The sequence below is a fragment of the Haemaphysalis longicornis genome, unplaced genomic scaffold (assembly GCF_048455015.1).
Source record: "Haemaphysalis longicornis isolate Haplotype H1 unplaced genomic scaffold, Haemaphysalis longicornis Haplotype H1 scaffold_2, whole genome shotgun sequence".
Taxonomy (NCBI): Eukaryota; Metazoa; Arthropoda; class Arachnida; order Ixodida; family Ixodidae; genus Haemaphysalis; species Haemaphysalis longicornis.
In genome coordinates, this window is record NW_027526295.1 from 266,964,338 (window position 1) to 266,981,905 (window position 17,568).

At 46.7% G+C, this 17,568-nt stretch overlaps 1 protein-coding gene across 6 annotated transcripts in view; it reads left to right on the plus strand.

Moving 5' to 3' along the window:
- Positions 1 to 17,568, plus strand: part of LOC144170669 (transmembrane ascorbate-dependent reductase CYB561) — a 52,875-nt gene that overhangs the window by 3,097 nt on the left and 32,210 nt on the right. For 2 of the 6 annotated variants that reach the window (XM_077700604.1, XM_077700605.1), the window contains exon 2: positions 10,716 to 10,939. In XM_077700604.1, the coding sequence (XP_077556730.1) occupies positions 10,720 to 10,939 (220 nt within the window). In that variant the 5' untranslated portion in view covers positions 10,716 to 10,719. Of the gene's footprint in view, positions 1 to 8,466; positions 8,644 to 8,673; positions 9,025 to 9,120; positions 9,656 to 10,715; positions 10,940 to 17,568 lie in introns of those variants that run through there. The other 4 variants (XM_077700602.1, XM_077700603.1, XM_077700601.1 and 1 more) reach the window with 4 other exon arrangements.

Below are 17,568 nucleotides of genomic sequence, written 5' to 3' on the forward strand. Positions count from 1 at the left end.
GGTAAAGGAGGCGCTCCCGGCGATAATGATATAAGATGTCCGTGTATGTTTTTGGGAATGACTGGCTGGACGAGGCGATTGGAGGTGTGTCGTCGGCCTCCCTTGGGAATGCCCGGTGTAAAATGTCGCGGGCAGCGGCATGAGCCGCCTCATTCCCAGGGAGGGAGGCATGACCAGGCGTCCAAACAATGTGAATGGTCGGGAGAGTTTTGGCGTGTTTTAGAAGTGTGAGCGCATGCAGAGATATTCGTCCTGGTAGGTATTGCCGGCACACGTGTTGAGAGTCAGTGATGACTGTAATAATTTCCTTTTGCTGGAGGTGGCCGCTAGGGCGATGGCTGTCTCTTCTGCGACATCGGTGTCGGTTGTTCGGACTGTAGCAGCTGAGATTGATGTCCCTTCGGAACCCACGACCACTGCAACGTGGGCCTGGTGGTCGGGATTTCTTGCGACGTCAGTACAATAGCCATTTGGGTTGTCGGTGAATTTATTGCTTAAGTATCTTGTTCTCGCCTGTCTTCTCCCTTTGTTGTATTCCGGGTGCATGTGTCTTGGAATGGGGGCTACTTTGATGTTGGTTCGTATGTTTGATGGGATCCGGGTAGGCGCGTTAGATGGCGCAGGGATGGGGTAGCCCAGTTTGTCCAGAACCACCCGGCCAGTTGGAGTTAGAGCTAGTCGATTTAGTTGGCTTGCTCATTGCGCTTCCAGAATTTCGCTCACGGTGTTATGCAGTCCAAGCTTGAGAAGGTTGTCTGTAGGCGTAAAAGCGGGAAGTCCCAGGGCCACTGGCGATAAATAAGGCGTTCCGCCGTTCCCCATCCGCTGCAGACTACACGGCGTACCAACGCCCTTTAGTCTGCAGCGGACGGGGAACGGCGGAACGCCTTATTTATCGCCAGTCCTCCAGGATGGCGCCACAATACTGCTCAGGACAGCTGTCCGCCCTCGCTTTGTTTTTGGACGGATTTATGCTTGCCTAATTTTTTTTTACGGTAGATAGTAATCGTTTCGTGAGACCTTGAGTATCTTCAACAAACAGAGTCACAGCACACAATGTCGCTTATGCCAGTTGGTCAGTGTAAACTCAATGCGCAGTACGCACTGGTGCTTCAATGCTTACGCGCGCGTTCGTAACTTCTATTGTTCACCCCACCATTCTTACTGCTTACTGCTATAAAAAGAATATGCATTAAATTTAAGCCCAATTAGCTCGTTCTGCGATCCTGTAAGCCCTGCCTAACTTCCGTTTGCTTTTGCTGTCCTCAGCCAATCGCACAGCTGCCCATAATACGTCATAGGTTCTAGTGCGGGAAATGAGCTGTCGAATGGCCATTTACTTTTTTCCTAGTTATATAGCTTATTTGAGTGAAGCTTGCGTTAAATCTAGTGTCGGTGTGATTCTAAAGAATCTTTCGAATAAACCAACGGCCCCTTTAAGCTTCCTGGCTCAATATTAGCAGAGTCCTTATAATCATTGAAGGACTCTGATATTTGTAATATTCCTATGGGATATTGATCTCTGGGCGCAATATTTTTGACGCAGAGTTCAAGGGCCATTTTATTACGTACATTCACTCTGGTTTGGTCTGTAAAAAGGGCTCACCCGCGTGTAGTAGGTACTCGTACTGATAAACATATTTAACAGAGCATACGCAATTTATTCACCGTTATTCAGAGGCTAAGGTGGTGTGCTGCTTAGCGCGAGGAAGTTCTCGTCGTCGAGTCCCCATAGTGGCGGATATATTTTAGATGCGAAGAATCTAAACACATGTTCACATGTTCACATGTTCACACGTTCACATGTCACCATCATTATCATGGGAATTACACATCGACACAATCTGTTCCGAAGCATCAAGGACTCTTGGTTACCTCCAACGAAATCTAAAATCCGCGGCCATAGAAATAAAAAAACTTGCTTATCTGACATTCGTGAGACCAAAACTTGAATACGCGTCATCAATCTGGCATCCATCCCAAGCATATCTGACCACTAACCTAGAATCCATACAAAATCGCGCAGCTCGCTTTATCACCTCCCAATACTCCTCCGGTACCCGCGTCACATCTTTAAAACAGTCCATTTCCCTTCCGTCACTTGTATCGCGCCGTCATATCGCACGTTTATGCCTACTTCATGGGGCCTACTATCATCCAAAATCCAGGCATGAATTGTTAAAACCAGCCCACCGCACGTCAGCGCGCCTAAATCACACACAGCCAATAGCACACTTACCCGGTCGAACATCGGCATTCACAAGTTCATTCTTTCCCAATGCAATAACCCTTTGGAATTCGCTACCCGACAATATAGTATCATGCACTGACCGCGCATCTTTTCGAAAAAAATTGGACGACCATTATCACCACTCCGAACATCAATGCTGATTCATAACATAGATCCTTACTACTTGGAACCTGCACAATTTCTCTTGCTTGTCTTTTCTTTTTCTGTGCTTTTATGTCTTATAACTGAACATGTGTATTTGGTAATTTGGTATTAGTTTTCTGTGATCTGCTTTTTTTGTTGTTGTTGTTGTTAGTTGTGCTGACTGATGGATGTCAGTCACTATTTTTTTCTTTCTTTTTTGTTGTCTTACCTATATGTATTTGCCCCCCCCCCCCCTTATGTAATGCCTTCGGGCCCTTAAGGAACTAATAAATGAAATGAAATGAAATCTCTTGCTCGGGGGGATGTCCCGCGTCCGTGCCCCGTCCGCAGCGCCTCTGATGATGATTGTGGCAGGATGCCCCTACGGATTGGCCAACCAGAGAATCCATCACGAAGTAGCTTCGCGTTCAACCACCGTCGTCACCTTCCCGTAGGGCAACCGCTGATGAAGGAGGAGAAGAAGACAAAGCTGCGAAGAGGAGGGCATGTACGTTGCTCTCAGCCGGTGCACCAACGTCAACAACCTTTACCTCACCAACGCTGACGGAGATTACCGATTCTACCACAGAGACGACAACATCGACAAGAACATGATGAACGAGTTTCGGCGCCTCAAGAAACACCGCCTACTCACCGTAGCACAACAGTACTTGCGTGCCTTTGTCACCGGTGTGGACCCGGACGCGGAATACGCTACTTAACACCAGATCACTCAACATAACGGCAACACAATGGGTAGCATTTCAGCTGGCGTACCCGACAATTTTCGCGCCATTTTTTCGCGGGGCTACCATGGTTGTCAGACCAGTACTGCCCTCTGTTGATTAGCTATTACGTACCGTAAAGGCCGCGGATCTGTCAGCCCGCTCTGGTTACAAACCCCTGCGTGCTCGCCGCGCGGGCTCGGGCTCGAGCCCGGGTTTTTTCTTTAGCTGCGTCCCCATGGGAGGTACTACAAACGTATGGGGCCCGTAAAGGCAGTCCGTAAAGGGGAGGGCAGTCTTGGTCTGGCAACCGTGGGGACGAAGCGAAAAAAAAAAAAAACCCGGGCTCGAGCCCGAGCCCGCGGCGCGAGCGCGCAGGGGTTTGTATACCCAGAGCTCGCGGGCTGACAGATCCGTGGCCTTTGCAGACCAAGCGATAATACGTACCTGCCGCCACCGTTCAACATGCGGCCTGCAGGACCCACGGGTGACACATATTTGTTCAGACAGACGTCACGAGGTTAGCCTCAGCCTCTGTCCTCAGTCACTACAACTTTCCGAGCGAGTGAGGTCGTAGGTTCACAGCTCGAACTCGACCGATGAGTTTGCGGTTGTGAGGCTGTTATTCGATCCGAGGAGTGACGTACAGATGGTTTAATTTTGGGGGAGGGGCGTAGAGGTTGGGGCTGACACTAAGGAATGGAGAGAGGGAGAACAAACGAAGGAAAACAGTGAAAACGAAACAAAACAACAATAAAAAAGAGAAAACCTAAACAAAGAATCAATTGTTAAAAGTGGCTGTGTTGCCAGCAGCCTAGATTTGAACGAGGCCAATTGGTGTACATAAAGAATGATCATTGTAGAACAACACCATTTATGTCCTGCGCACCGTTTGCAAGTATGTCGAGCAGCACTATGTTAGGCAGCGCCCTACGATTGCAGTTTTCAGTGGATGCCTCATGATGGCGCTACGAGCGTCGGGTTGGCACATACCCATGTTGACATCGCCAAGCGAAGAAGAGGTGCAACGGGCATGCTACGTACTGAAGTAATTAGCATGTTCAGGTTATTCAACGATCGCTCTCGAGGCCTCAGTGCACGCCTCTAACAAACATTTCTAAGTCGATTTCACCAAGTGCACCTTTTGTCAGCAGAGACATGCCGTATGTGCGTACGGCTGCGATATGAGTGCTCGGTTAGCATTTTGGAGGCCGTGAGTTCGACACCCATCCAGTGCCAAATTTACCTTACTTTATCTTCGACTCAATTACTTTGCTTTTATTTTCTTCGCACCATCACCGTCATAGTCACGTGGGTTTAGGAGTCGTTTCTCGGCAACGGACATCGGAGGGCGACTTGTTCACTCAATGGGCCATTTATTGCCTTCGCATTGAAACAAAAGAGGTACGAGACTGAGTGCAGCTCTTCTTTGGAGGGTGCTAAGAGATGCTTTGAACTACAACTAGGTTCGAAACTATACATATCCGCTAAGCACACATATTCAACAAACATATCCCCTAAATGGTTGCTAGACAAACAGTGGAAAAAGTGGCAAGCTATAATATAAAAAACTAGACAGACAATAATGCACCACTTACCTGTAATGCTAACCAATCGGGATACCATTTCTGAGACCTGTTGATTCGGCCTTGGAGGAATTAAGTTTCAAACTAAATCCTGACAAACAGCTTTTTATTGATATTGAGGTGATGCCGAGTAAGTGGAGATGTTAGCTGAGAGATGTGGTCGAAAAAATTGGTTAGAGTTTGAGGTGAAGCCAAAACTCGAAGGGTAATTTGCCCACCTCAGCCACGCGCAGCCAAGTGACTGTAGGATCTAGCGGATTGTGCGTCTGTGCGGCTGATCAAAAACAGCAAAAAGAACAAAAGGAGACGAAAAAAAAATCATGACTACATATGCAGTCCCAAGCATCCGCTTAGCGTCCTGCGCATTTTTTTTTTTTTTTTTTTAGAATTCTGTGCGTTTTTTTAAAGCCCACATAATGGTTAACTTTATTGAGGGGGCGATGGTATCATGGCCTCACAAGAGGGAGGTGAAGGGTGGAAATTCACATCCTGCGCGACAACAGCGTATTTTTTGCGCGCTTTTGAGCGTTGGCGGTGGCCCATTCCCGGAAGGCTCGGGTATCTGGGTCGAATTCCCATTACTCCCACAGCAGGTGTTGGTCAGACGCGTCGCCTGTGCACGTTGTGCGAGCTTGGATGGTTGATCACGCGCACTCTGTGAATTCCAGCCAAGTGTCTTCGGTTGAAAGCCAGTCATTTGGTGTGAAACTAGAGATAGAACGGAGGAATATAGACCTTGTGAAAAAACTGGCGCCCTCTTGCGGGAACCGCGTGCGCTTCCGCCATGTTGGGGATTCCCGGATCTCCGGATACCGCTGTGTACATGATAGCCCGGGGTTAGCGACGCGCACGTCGGTATTTATCGTTGTCCAAGATGCCCAAATACTTCCGTGTAACTTGCTGTGCACAAAGATGATACGAGGACGACCACGGAAATAGCGTACACATCTTTTTTTTTATTTCTCAACGGATGCATGACTCGAGCCCTGCGTGAAGTCGCTTGGGGGTGTCGACTTCCCTTCGCGCAGTAATATTATAGCTAGATCGCATGCATAGTCACGAAACGGATAATATGTGCAGGACTAAAAATGTCCCAAAGTGAGCTATTTTCTAGCCCTGTATTTGCCGCGGAGCTCTAGTCCTGCTGGTAATTAAGGCGTACTGCATCGGCCAGAGAGAAGAAACTTTATTTAAGAGTCGTTCGTTGCGAACTCCCCACTGGACGGAGGTGGTTCCCTGTTCACGGGAATCCATATGCTGCTCTCGCCGCCTGGCCCCTGGTGACCAGTAGTAGCTGATCCTCCAGGGCGGGGCTGGTCAGCAAGATCCTCCATCTCTCGTTAAACACGAAATTTTTATGTTACGTTTTTTTCGCTGCTATGCGTGCCTACCAGCCCACTAATCATAGAATTACAGATTAGACGGTCGAGCGCAGCGTAAACATTCATTTACGGCGTCGTTTATTCGTGCCAGTTTCGGTTTCGACAAAAAAACGCCGAGCGGCCGCCATAACAGCATGTATCACATGGCGTCACCATTCTTGCCGTATCGCTGCCTCTCTGGAAGCGCGCGCAAGCGAGCGCACGCGCGCGCCCAGACCGGCCGAGGTCTTCGCCGTCCCCACAGGCCCGGGCAGCATGACGTCAGTCCGAAAACCATGACGTGTACACACGCCCGAGCAGCGCGCGCCAACCACAGCCAGCGCGTCGGCTTCGTCACGGGAGCCCCGACGTCGACAGTTTGGGGCACGTAGCAGATGATGTCACGTCGACCCGCTCTGGCCTTTCTCGTGCGGGCGAAGATTAAAATGGATTTTAAATATGTTTCGCTGAACGGTTGCTGTTGAAACTTGCTGGGAGATATCTCCTGATAAAAAGGAAGCGTTTTACATAGTTATCTCAGCTTTGAAATTTCGTGTCAGTACTCCTTTAAAGGGTAGAGTTGGGTTGGTGGGGCGAGACTCGGGTAAGGGGGGCGGGTGCTTCGGGCTAAACCTACACTCTCCTATCATGTGCTGGAGAGTGCCTAGTTTTTTACAGATTGGGCAAGCTTCCAGCTCGTACTTTATCGTGCGGGTAGAGATTTGAGTCTGCCGTTCGTGCTTTGCGCGCCCGTGTTTTCTTTTTATTCTGGACGTTCGGTAGGCTTATATGGAAGTACTACGCATTCTTTCGTTTGCCAAACGTTACAGGAAATAAGGGATCCGCGAGAGTTGCAACCTTCACGTAGCACCATGAGTAGCGCAAGTAACGTAGTATATAGTAATTCCGTGTATCGGTCATTTACCGCTCGTCGCCTGCTGTTCGACCGTAGCCTATTTTGCCAAGATCAAATTTTTCGAGTGGAATTTTCTAAGCGGTAGTGTGCACTCAGTTTTGTTGTCCACGGCGTGAGCAAAGGACGCTCAGAGGTCGCCGCGAGGCACGCGCTCACGAGCGCTCGGCATTTTCTCGCTCTTTAAGGTATTCGCAGTTCCTTTTTTATTTGTTGCTAAAGCCTTAATTTGCGTGTGCTGCGGACGCTCGAGCGGTCACCGCGAGGCACGCCCTCACCAGCGCTCGGCAATTTATTGGTAATTTAATTATTCATTGGCAATGTTTAACGCGTTACACGCCACACATGTTACGCGCTACACATTACGGCCAGCTACAACATCTCCGCTGTTTAAAAGTGCCAGGTATGCAATTTGTTTTGTTACGTTTTTTTTTTTTGCAGGTTTCCTCTGCGTTCCAGAGGATCCTTAGCTATCCCCCCCCTCCCCCATTTCAACGTCAGGACAGCCCGCAAGTTTCGAAGCGTTTCAGGAATGACCTCCTGAGAAACCCGCAGTATATGCGAACCATCACGGATGTACTTTCAATGTTTGCGTTCTCAAAGCCAAAAAAAAAAAAAAAAAAAAAAGAGAAGAAACGCGACAGCCTCCAACAGCTTCCCTGCCGGTGCCTCCCTGACTGCTTTTTCGATGCATAATACGTATTTACGAAGTCTTCCGCAAATGTGGGCAACAGAGAACGGTCCACAGATCACTCGTCGCTCATTTTGCTGCGCTTAAATCTGAATATAAAAGGATCGTCAAAAAGCCCTTCACACGCTCTGTGCCAAGCAATCCTGCGACCGCCATCCCCCAACACGGCGTCGCGTGCTCGTTTCGTTTTTCTTCCCGTAGATGCGGCACTTTTGCATAAGGTCTATATTAGTGATTAAACAGAAAAGAATAACGCGCGTACTGCATGAGCGGTCACTGCGAGAATGGAATGCGGGGCACTCTCTCGAATGGATGGACTGACAGAAGTGTTACAGGAACGATGGAGCCGCCGGATATCTGCCATGCAATACGATGTATCCTGGATACGAGCGGGCATTAAAGAAACGCCGCGTAAAGTTAAACAGAAGTGACCAGCAATGTCGTGCTTAATTCATAGGCCGGTAGCCTAAACCGGACGGTCGAGGTACTAAAAGATTAACTCTGAAAAACAACATCGCAACTAACGCCAACAAATGACAACTTGTGGGCAAGGAGAAATGTCCAGCACCACCCTTTTCAGCATATGGCGTGAATGCAAAGACCTCTATCTTCTACTACTTCCACTTTCTTTTACCCAAAACGTACAATTCATGCTCTAAATCGTCTTCAAATTAACCCCAGAGCGCGGAAAGCGTGGAGAGAGACGGTAGCCACCTTAGAGACGGCCTCGTCTTTTTCCTACACGCACCACCGAAAAGCCGTTATGTTGGTTATGTGGCTCCACCTCTAGTTGCCTGTAGCAACTGCAATGTCATTCGGTCAAGTTTGGCGGGCAAGCTTAGTGCTGCAAAACCAAAACAAAAAAGATTACTTTGATCCCGCCCACTGCAGAGAAGAGGCTCAAGCACTTTGCTCCTTTGTCCGTAAGATAATCTATTCAGCCGTCGATTTTGTGTCTTATCGTCACCCCCAAGACCAACAACCGTACATCCGGTATGATGACAAATCGCGAGGCGCCTGTGTGAGCGCGAGCGGACGTCTTTTTCCCTCTCTCGTTTCGAAGGGCGCTACAGGTTCCGAAGCATATGGTCGCTTCCGTGACGGCCTCTGCTGCCTGTGCCACCTGTTCCGTCCCACCGGGTGTGCGTCTAAATTCGGTTCGGAACGCTGTGGTGTGCTTGGCAGATCGCTTTGTAGCTGTGAACCGAGGCATACTGGCTTGAATGTCAGAAGCGTTCCGGCGGTACAACGGTTTTGCGTGTTGGTCGCGACGCCGTGACAGTCCACGTCTCCGCTGATGTCAAATAGAAAGTTAACCGTAAATTCCCCTGGAGCCGGCGACTGCGAATATGTGCTACTCAGCGACGCAAGCATGTAGGCACAATTTCGTTATTTTTGATATCGTTTTGCCGATGCAGTTTGTGCGGCTGCAACGTCGGGTCCGAGTTGTAAATACACCGCTTCTTGCCTGTTGATTGTTTGGAAGTTAGTAACGAAGTCGGGGGCGTCTTCATCGCGAATATTTAACGGAATGAGATTTACGGAGGGAATGCTTAGCCATAGTGGGCGGCAAAAAATGAAAAATTACAACAATTTTTCTAATCGTGTTTTCTCACAACTTCTATGCCCTCTCATTATACACAAATCATCGCGCCCTAGCCCAAGACTGCGGGATGTTCGTCTCATACGACGGTTTCCCTTATCTATCAACTGCCGCCGCCAGCTGTACCTGCTTGTTTGTTGAGTGTGTTTAGGCGGGAGATCTTGCTCCGGAGTTGCTGACGTCCGCATGGTCACAGCCGCTCCAGCCGCTCCGTAGCTACGACAAACGTCCCGTGCTTTTTCCCCTAGAAGTCGTACTGGTCGTACTCCGTTTGAAGCCACACAGCTGTGATATGGCATACAAGATAAATGCAGCTGCAACAAAGCAGGGTAGATCTGCTCGTCAGCGTCAGTTGTCAGATGTTTCGGGACGCACTGAGAAAAACAAACGTCCGCCTCACAGGTTAGATATGGCACTTCAAGTTTTTTGGCTTGATTAATTGCGACATCATTTTGTCCTATATTTTTCAATATGGTGTTTTGTTGCGTGTCAATAACGCCAACTTAGTTTTGTATAAGTGATAATGAAGTCAATCGGTGCAAATAGGGGTCATTTAAGGCTGTGTCGGCACTTTCGGGCTGCTTTATTTACCAACGTGACATTGCAAATTCTGAGGCTGCGCTCGGCGCTCTTGTTCTGTTGTCAAAGTGAACTGACTTGACTAAGTTATCGTGACTATGCTGAGATTGCACTCGGCGTGTCTAATTAACTTACACTTTTATTCAAACATGCAAAAGTACAGTTATATGACAGTACCGTTCATGTGTGGGAAGCACACAGTAAAAAATATGTGCGAGTTTGCATGCTAAGTAATAATCCAGCCGCATTTGTAGAGGCAACATTTCAGGTTCCTTATCTGCATAGCTGCATTCAGTAGAATCTTGTTAAAACATTGTCTAGATACGTTGAAATACAAGCAATGGCGGTAGTGGCTTTCAGTAGATGCTATGCATCCCTGTTGGCGGGCCATGTATGTGCAGTAAGAATAAGTTACGGGAATTCTTGCCCAACCTTGATACAGAAGAAGCGTTGTTTGGCATGTGAACATTTTGGTTTGGCCCACCAAAACGGCACAAGATGAAGCTAGATAATGATAGCATGAATCGGCGTGAAACTCAGTGGTGGGCCAAATCAGAGTGCTCACATGTTGAACAACTTTACATGTCATGATTCGACACGAACTCTTGTAACTTATTGCTACTGCGCATGCATGGCATGTAGTAAAAGCATGTGCTCCGTTATTCCTATTTTAATGTATCCTGATAGTACCTGACATGACAAGTGCACTACATATGCAACCATAGTATTCATTAAGATAGGATTGAAAAATCCAGTCTTAGAAATCAGCACAACTACAGTTTAATCCAAACTGTTTTTAGACGGGCACTTGTAGAAAAAATAATGCTGCATGTAAGCTGTGAGAGGAGACGTGACACTGTTTGTTCTCGTGTGATCATAACAGGAAGATGGAGACGTATGACCAGGACTTGGCTCCCAGCCAGGACCTACGGGGGTTCACCATCGGCTATGGCTTGTCCCAGCTGCTTGGCTTGAGCTGCGTCCTCATGGTGGTCATCTGGACGAGCCACTACATGGGTGGCTTCTCGGGCCAAAGCAATCCCAAGACGGAGTTCAACTACCACCCAGTATTCATGGTTCTGGGCATGGTTTTCCTCTATGGGAACGGTAAGTGCATCAGGTTGCCGAATCTGGCTGACCTAACTAGGTAATGAGAAGCACTGCAGTCACGAAGGGCCTAGGTTTGGGAAGTATCACTTGTCGATCCTGCACGGTGAACATGCAGGCATGTTTGATAAGATGAAATGCACACCTAAAGTGTACTTTTGCTCAAATGCACTCCAAAAAGTTAGCTAGTGACCAGCCATTTAAAATTGCATGCAAAATTGTATACATTACTTATTAAACATGGGATGCCGGTCTGCATCAGAAGTCAAGTCCCATTGGTTTGAAAATAGGTGGCTGATTAAAACCGCAAAGGCTCATGGGTATGTCGTTTTCTCCCGCCACTTCCGGTTCAAGACCTCTCCTGGCTGTGTGCTTACCTAAAAGCTTGTCTGCAGTGCCTTAAAGGAGCCGTGAAGACAAAATACAGCTCTGTTCAACTTGAAAGAACTATGCTGCTTCAGTTTCTCCCTAAAATCTCTTCCAGCCATAAAAGATGTTTTTTAACTGAAAAAAATGCACGAAGTGCTGAAAAAAGTTGAAATTTTGGGCTACAGGGACGTGTTATGGGCGGGAGTGATGTCATATGGGCCAGCACTAATAATATAGCTATCACATTAGCATTCAAGTGATGCGGTCAATTGGAACTACAGGCCCCTCTACAATCGTCCATTCAAGTCTGTCAGCGATCATTTACATTGGCGGCCGCCAATCGTGCAAACGATATTCTGTGACATCGTAGAAAAGTTGCTAGGGAGTCGCCACTGCTTCACATACTTTCTTTAATATCTCCATTATTGGTTCGAAGTTTGCGATAAAATTGGTAGCATTGTGATCGGAGCAGAGCAGTCCTTCTAATGAACCAAACTTGCATTTTGTCTTTATGGCCTCATTAAAGCCCCATTACAGTAGTGCCTCAGTTAGCAAAAGTATCCCTCGGGTACAGTTACTGAGAATAAGAGAACTCCGGGGGGAGGAGGAATGCTCAATGCTGATTGGTCAATTGCTTTGTACAAGGGTATGACATCACTAGTCAGAGCTCAGTGCTGATTTTCTACTTTCACCAAATAGGTGGTGGGGTGTGGTGTCACTGACGGGCAATGGGAGATGACATCTATAAAAGTGCAGTGGTATTGTGGTACTGGTGATGCCGGGTTCAGAATGTTGCCGCAACTGTCATAATAACTTTAAAGAATGAAGTCATTTCAAGTATCAGCCAACCGACCTGCATGACACGCCATGGTTTTGCGTCCATAGATCACGATACAGCTTTTGCGTCGGTAGTCTGAACATAGCCTTAGATGAAGGTCATGCCATGTGCTAAGCTAACTAAAAAGGGACGGCGCAAGCATCAGTGTTTAGCCTCAAGGGTGAGACAGGTGAAAGAGCAAGAATTTATTGATGCCAATGCCATAAAAGGAAAATGAGCTCTAATAGTAGCCGAAAACAAACAAAAAAACAACGTGAGCAGGAAAAGCTGAAAGGTAAACATTGTGAAAGCAGAATCGGAACTGGTGAGGCTTGCAGGCGTCTTTAATAAGCCACAAGTACTGTTCGAGATAAGGCACCTGTTACCAAGTACAATGTTTCATTTGCGCAAAACGACTGCGAGCATTATTTTCTGTGGAAGCACACGGTACATGTAGTCTGGGCAAGTCGTGTTAATCGGGGTAGTATGACGCTTCATTGAAAAACAGCGCTCAAGTCGGAACAAAAAGAAAGAGGCAACACACACATAGCGCATCTTTCTTTTTGTCCCGTTTTGAACGCTGTTGGTGTATGAGGTATAAACCAACGAGTCCTAAAACTTTCATCGCTTGGTATGACGCTGCGGGGAGTAGTTATATGGCAGCAAATCATTTGAATAGATGTCACAGTCTGCTTTTGTCCTCATAAAATCCTTCGCTAGAGCACGCTTTTCCAGAGATACTCTAAAAGCAAGGAATGGCCAAGCCTTTGGTTTAATACGTTTAGCTTACAAATGTGTCTCAGGTTGCATAAACAGTAAATAGCAGGGCTTATAAGGGTCAGTGTCACCATTCCCAGGCACTTATTTTGTACAAATACTTATTCTTGCATACACGCACAATTGCATTCTCATTTCTTTCCATTCTTTTATGCTATCACATACCTCTACACACATTTCTTTAAGGTTGTGTCCCAATAAGCGCTCCACTAAAGCGACATTTACCGGTGTTTTGATGAAAAAATGCCAGGTCTGGCACCACTACACTTTCCATTAACATAACGTAACATAATGTAAACTAACTTAACATAACATAACCTAACGAACAGAAAAAAATAATTTAAAACACCAAAAACTAACCTAAGTCATGAAAGCTATTATTAGAACTCAATATGTTAAAAATAAAAAATAAAAATAAGGAAGGCGGGAGTCGGACTCAAACTACCGCCGTTAGGAGAATTAAGCTAAGACGGATCCTCAACACCACAAGGGCAGACGCTGTGGGCCGTATCAGCCTAGTCTTACAAATTAGAATATCGTTGGACGGCACTCGAGCCATGGCTGTGGCGCTGAGCTGGAGTGCCATCAGATGGCACTCTAGACACTGCGTTTCTTTGAGCAAGATTTTAGCTGTGATTGAGAGGTGGTGGGTATTGTTGTAACCTGTGGGGCATTTTGTTGCTCATGTGACGAGGAACGCGTGAGCGACTGTCCATGCAGGTGAAATCAACCACGGGTTGTGCCGAGGGGAGCATATTTGCCAGCGAAAATTGCTCCTGTGATTCTCAATCCACAGGTCCACATTTTGCGCTTCTCTGCAAACTTCTGCAATACAGAGTGTACATCATATAGTATTTCATTGCAGTCATGCTTTTAAGACCAGCAAGAAAGCTGAGCTAGCGTGCACTTGACCTGAAGTAGAGAGTTTGTACCAGCACAAGCCTGCTTGCGTCCTTAACATGGGTATGAAATAGCATTATTTTTTAAATTGAGCGAAAGGAATTCAATACGCACCTTTGAGTGGTAAATAGTTGATGTATCCCATGTTTTTGTCATGCTGGCAAACCCTTTTCTATCCTCCACAACCAAGACAGCTAATGATGGGACTTTGTACCATCTCATGCAAGGTTCTGTTTTTGTGTTTGCTGTTGAATGGTTACTTTATTTCTGGTATGTTTCAAAATTTCTTGGTTATTCGGAGGAGAAGCAAGTTGTCTTGCATTTTGATGGCGGGCTCTCAAGAAACCTTGCCCATTATTAACGGCGGCTAAGTTGCTCGCCCGGCACCAATCCAGGTTTCCTTTAATTGGTGCTCTTCAAGTGTGCCATGCCTTTTCCTCCGGCCTAGTTTGAACTTTAAGTTTTACATTTAGTCGGTGGTGCTGAGTGAAAACATAAGGAAAGGATGCACATTCAGGGAAGAGCAGTCGGCGAGTTGAAGGGTTCACTATTTAGTTCTAGTCGCTCAAGTTTTCCCCCTTAATCCCAATGTAGAAATGAGACCCAGCACTTGTTTCGAAGAACAGCAGTCGGCTGCGTTGTTTGCTATAGAGTGAGGCAGCATTACATGTGGCTGCTGCACTGTTCTGCGTGACATTTATTTTTCCCTGCAGCAGGCTCTAAATTAGGCGTCCCAGATCTCGTGCCTTTCGCAGAGCAAACAGTGGAAGGCCGAGTCCTGGCAGGAATAGCACTCAACCAGGTATATTGTGTGCTTTATAGTGCGTACTACAGTTTTAAACCTTGATATAACGAAGTTGTCAAAAATTCGCAATTTTTTGTTACATGCAGGTTTTCGTCATATGCAGGTTTCAAGTTAAGGCTCGCATGAATGAAGCAGAAACGATACCAAAATGCTGGACATGAGCGATGCTAAACTCACCCTTAAAGGTTGTTATTTCACAGTGAAAAACTGCATGATTTGCTCTTGCTGCTTTTCCACTAACTTGGTCACTACGCGGTACTCCAAAGAAGGAGGATCACTTACCCTGGTATTCACAAACGTAACTCATGTATCACTTTGGCCTTTTGACACTTTTCAGTGCTTAACCCTTTTCAGGGCCCAAACCCTTTTCAGGACAAAGCTTTTGCAAACTTGATGCTCTTTGTGGCACTCAAAATTGTTGAGAGGTTGCTAGCTGGGATGCTGTACGGGGTGGTGACGTTCTTCTTTCTCGACGGTGAAGAAGACTGCATTTAAAATTGCGAGGTTGTGTTGAAAAGACAAAAACTTTTCGTTTTCTGGAAGCAGAACTCATCCCCGACGAACCGACACCACGGATAGCAGTGGAGACACTTGACCGCACGCCGACGGGCAGGCCTATCACCTAACCGACAGCACACTCCACTGGAAAGGCACGGTAGTTTGCTGTCCGGGTGAAGTTGGATAAATTATTGCATTTCCCCGGATGATTTTTCAAAAAAGTGCAAAGAAGTATGGCTCATCAGCGTAGCGAGTTCGTTACATCAAGGTTAACACTTGCTACGCCCCGGTTACATAGAGGTCGCATACGCGTGGGTTTAAATGCGATAGCAATGGGGAATTAAAAAACTTGGTTAAATCCAGGAATTTTTTACAAAGAGGTTCGTTGCATCCAGGTTTAACTGTACTGCAAAAGAAGTCTTGCCTAATCTAATGCCCGGTTATTGGTGAGGCTACACCTGATCGGTGCAGTCATACTAGGAGGGCTGTTTGGTACACAAGCAGCACTCTTTCACCAGAGCATGATCTGGCCACCTTGGTGTAGTACTAGGACACAACCTTACCATGATCGAACAACCAAACTCCTGACCCTCAGTCCCCAGCAGGTGTAGAGCACCTGCCCACAGCGCCAGTATATTTTTTATTATTAGTATGGGCGCACTCGTATAGGTGGTACTTTTTCTCGATGCATGTCTGTCACTGTGTATGCGTGGTCATGTATACATTGCTGTGCATACGTTACTGGTATCATGCCGTATGCACTGTCAAGCAGCAGTCCGACAAACAAACTGCATCGGTCACTTCAACAGTTTGGGATGTAGTACCCAGGCCACACTGTTTCTGTGGTGGGAGTCCTGATCATTTGGCCACAATTCTTCACTGATTAGAAGTTCTAATTGTACGCTTTGTGTTCAAATTTCAGGGTGGTTTTAAGGCCTAGGACGCAGAACCGAAACTATCGCACCTTTGAAGGCTTTATGCCGCTGGGAATTTTGAAACACCAGTATTAGATGTCATGGCTGCTCTGGGTCCACATGCCCATGCACACATGACACATGTTGTCTAAAAAGGGAAAAGCTTTTACGTTACTAGTTTTATCTGGAGAGCCATGTGCCCCAGGCTGCTATCTGCGTGTGAACACATGACACATGCCAAAGTATGGACCAAGTATAGAAAAACTTTTAAAGCTTCGCTCTTTCATTACCGCGTAAATTCAAAATCGTTTAATTTGAATGATAACTTGGGAGCCCCTTTTCATAGCACTCCAGGTGTTTCTAAACCAACTAAAGCTATTTGGGGTTAGCTCAAAAAATGCCCTTTCCAAGTCATATTTGGTTTCATTTATGCAACAAAACACAATTTCTGACACGCATTTGCATCACCTGAGTGTGGAAATGGGGCATGGTCATTGCATGTCCCTGCTACTAAAGAAGGCGTGCCTCTCGTGATTACTCTGCATTTGTGTTTGGTTTTTGTTATCAGGGCCCCGATAGTGAATCAGCGGATGATTTTCAATCGTCAGGTTTGCGCTCTGACATTAATAATCACTTAAATCAGCTGGAAATATCAAGCAGTGCCTGTCTGCAAAGTTATTCTACGATTTGATACCCCTGTCACATAAGCACTTTCAATCCAGATTGAAGTGAAGCGCGATTGACTTTTCGAGCACGCACGATGCACCGCCACTTCTAGTACACGGAACACTTCAATCCCGATCGAGAAGTAGCACCGGTTGCACTCATGTATGCCAAATGGCGCTAGAAATGCACTTCGCGGCTGGCGTCTGGTAATTTCGCGCGGTTGTAGGTATACATAACTCTGTAAATGTTACCGCACACTTATTTGGGTCAAGTTATTTGACACAATTTGTGGCGGTTGTTGAAGTTGTCACCTTCTGTGCCATTACTCAGAGGGGACGAGGGTACCGCTGCTTTTGTTCAATCGCGCTTCTGGAAGCCTGGATCGCGCTTGGGGAACCAGGATTGAGTTCGAGCGGGATCTGGATCGCAATTCAAACTGCTGTGTAGCTGTGCCCGGTCCGGATTGAGCTCAATCCAGATCGACTCAGTCGCGATTGCAGTCACGATTGAAGGTGCCCGTGTAACTTGCGTATTAGGCAGTTTTATTGCATTTCCACACATTGTTGTAGGTCGTGTTGTAGTTCTACTTACCACAGGACCATTCGCTAACAGTTTACAACAGTTTCGGTTTCGTTTCTGCATTGCGAAGTTCATATTTAGCGCTACTATGCGGTTACCCAACTTGAAGTTGATCTGCCATGGTGCCTTCATTGCCCGCTGCTGATCTTTGAAAAAAAGCATGCTGCTCATGATTTTACCCAAGCCTAACCTGATTTCTATGATAAGAACTTACAATGCAAGTCAGACAGAAAATAACATTCAGTCGTCGGATATCATATCAGTTCAGCCAAGGAGAGCGCTTCAAACCGGCCTTGCACAATGG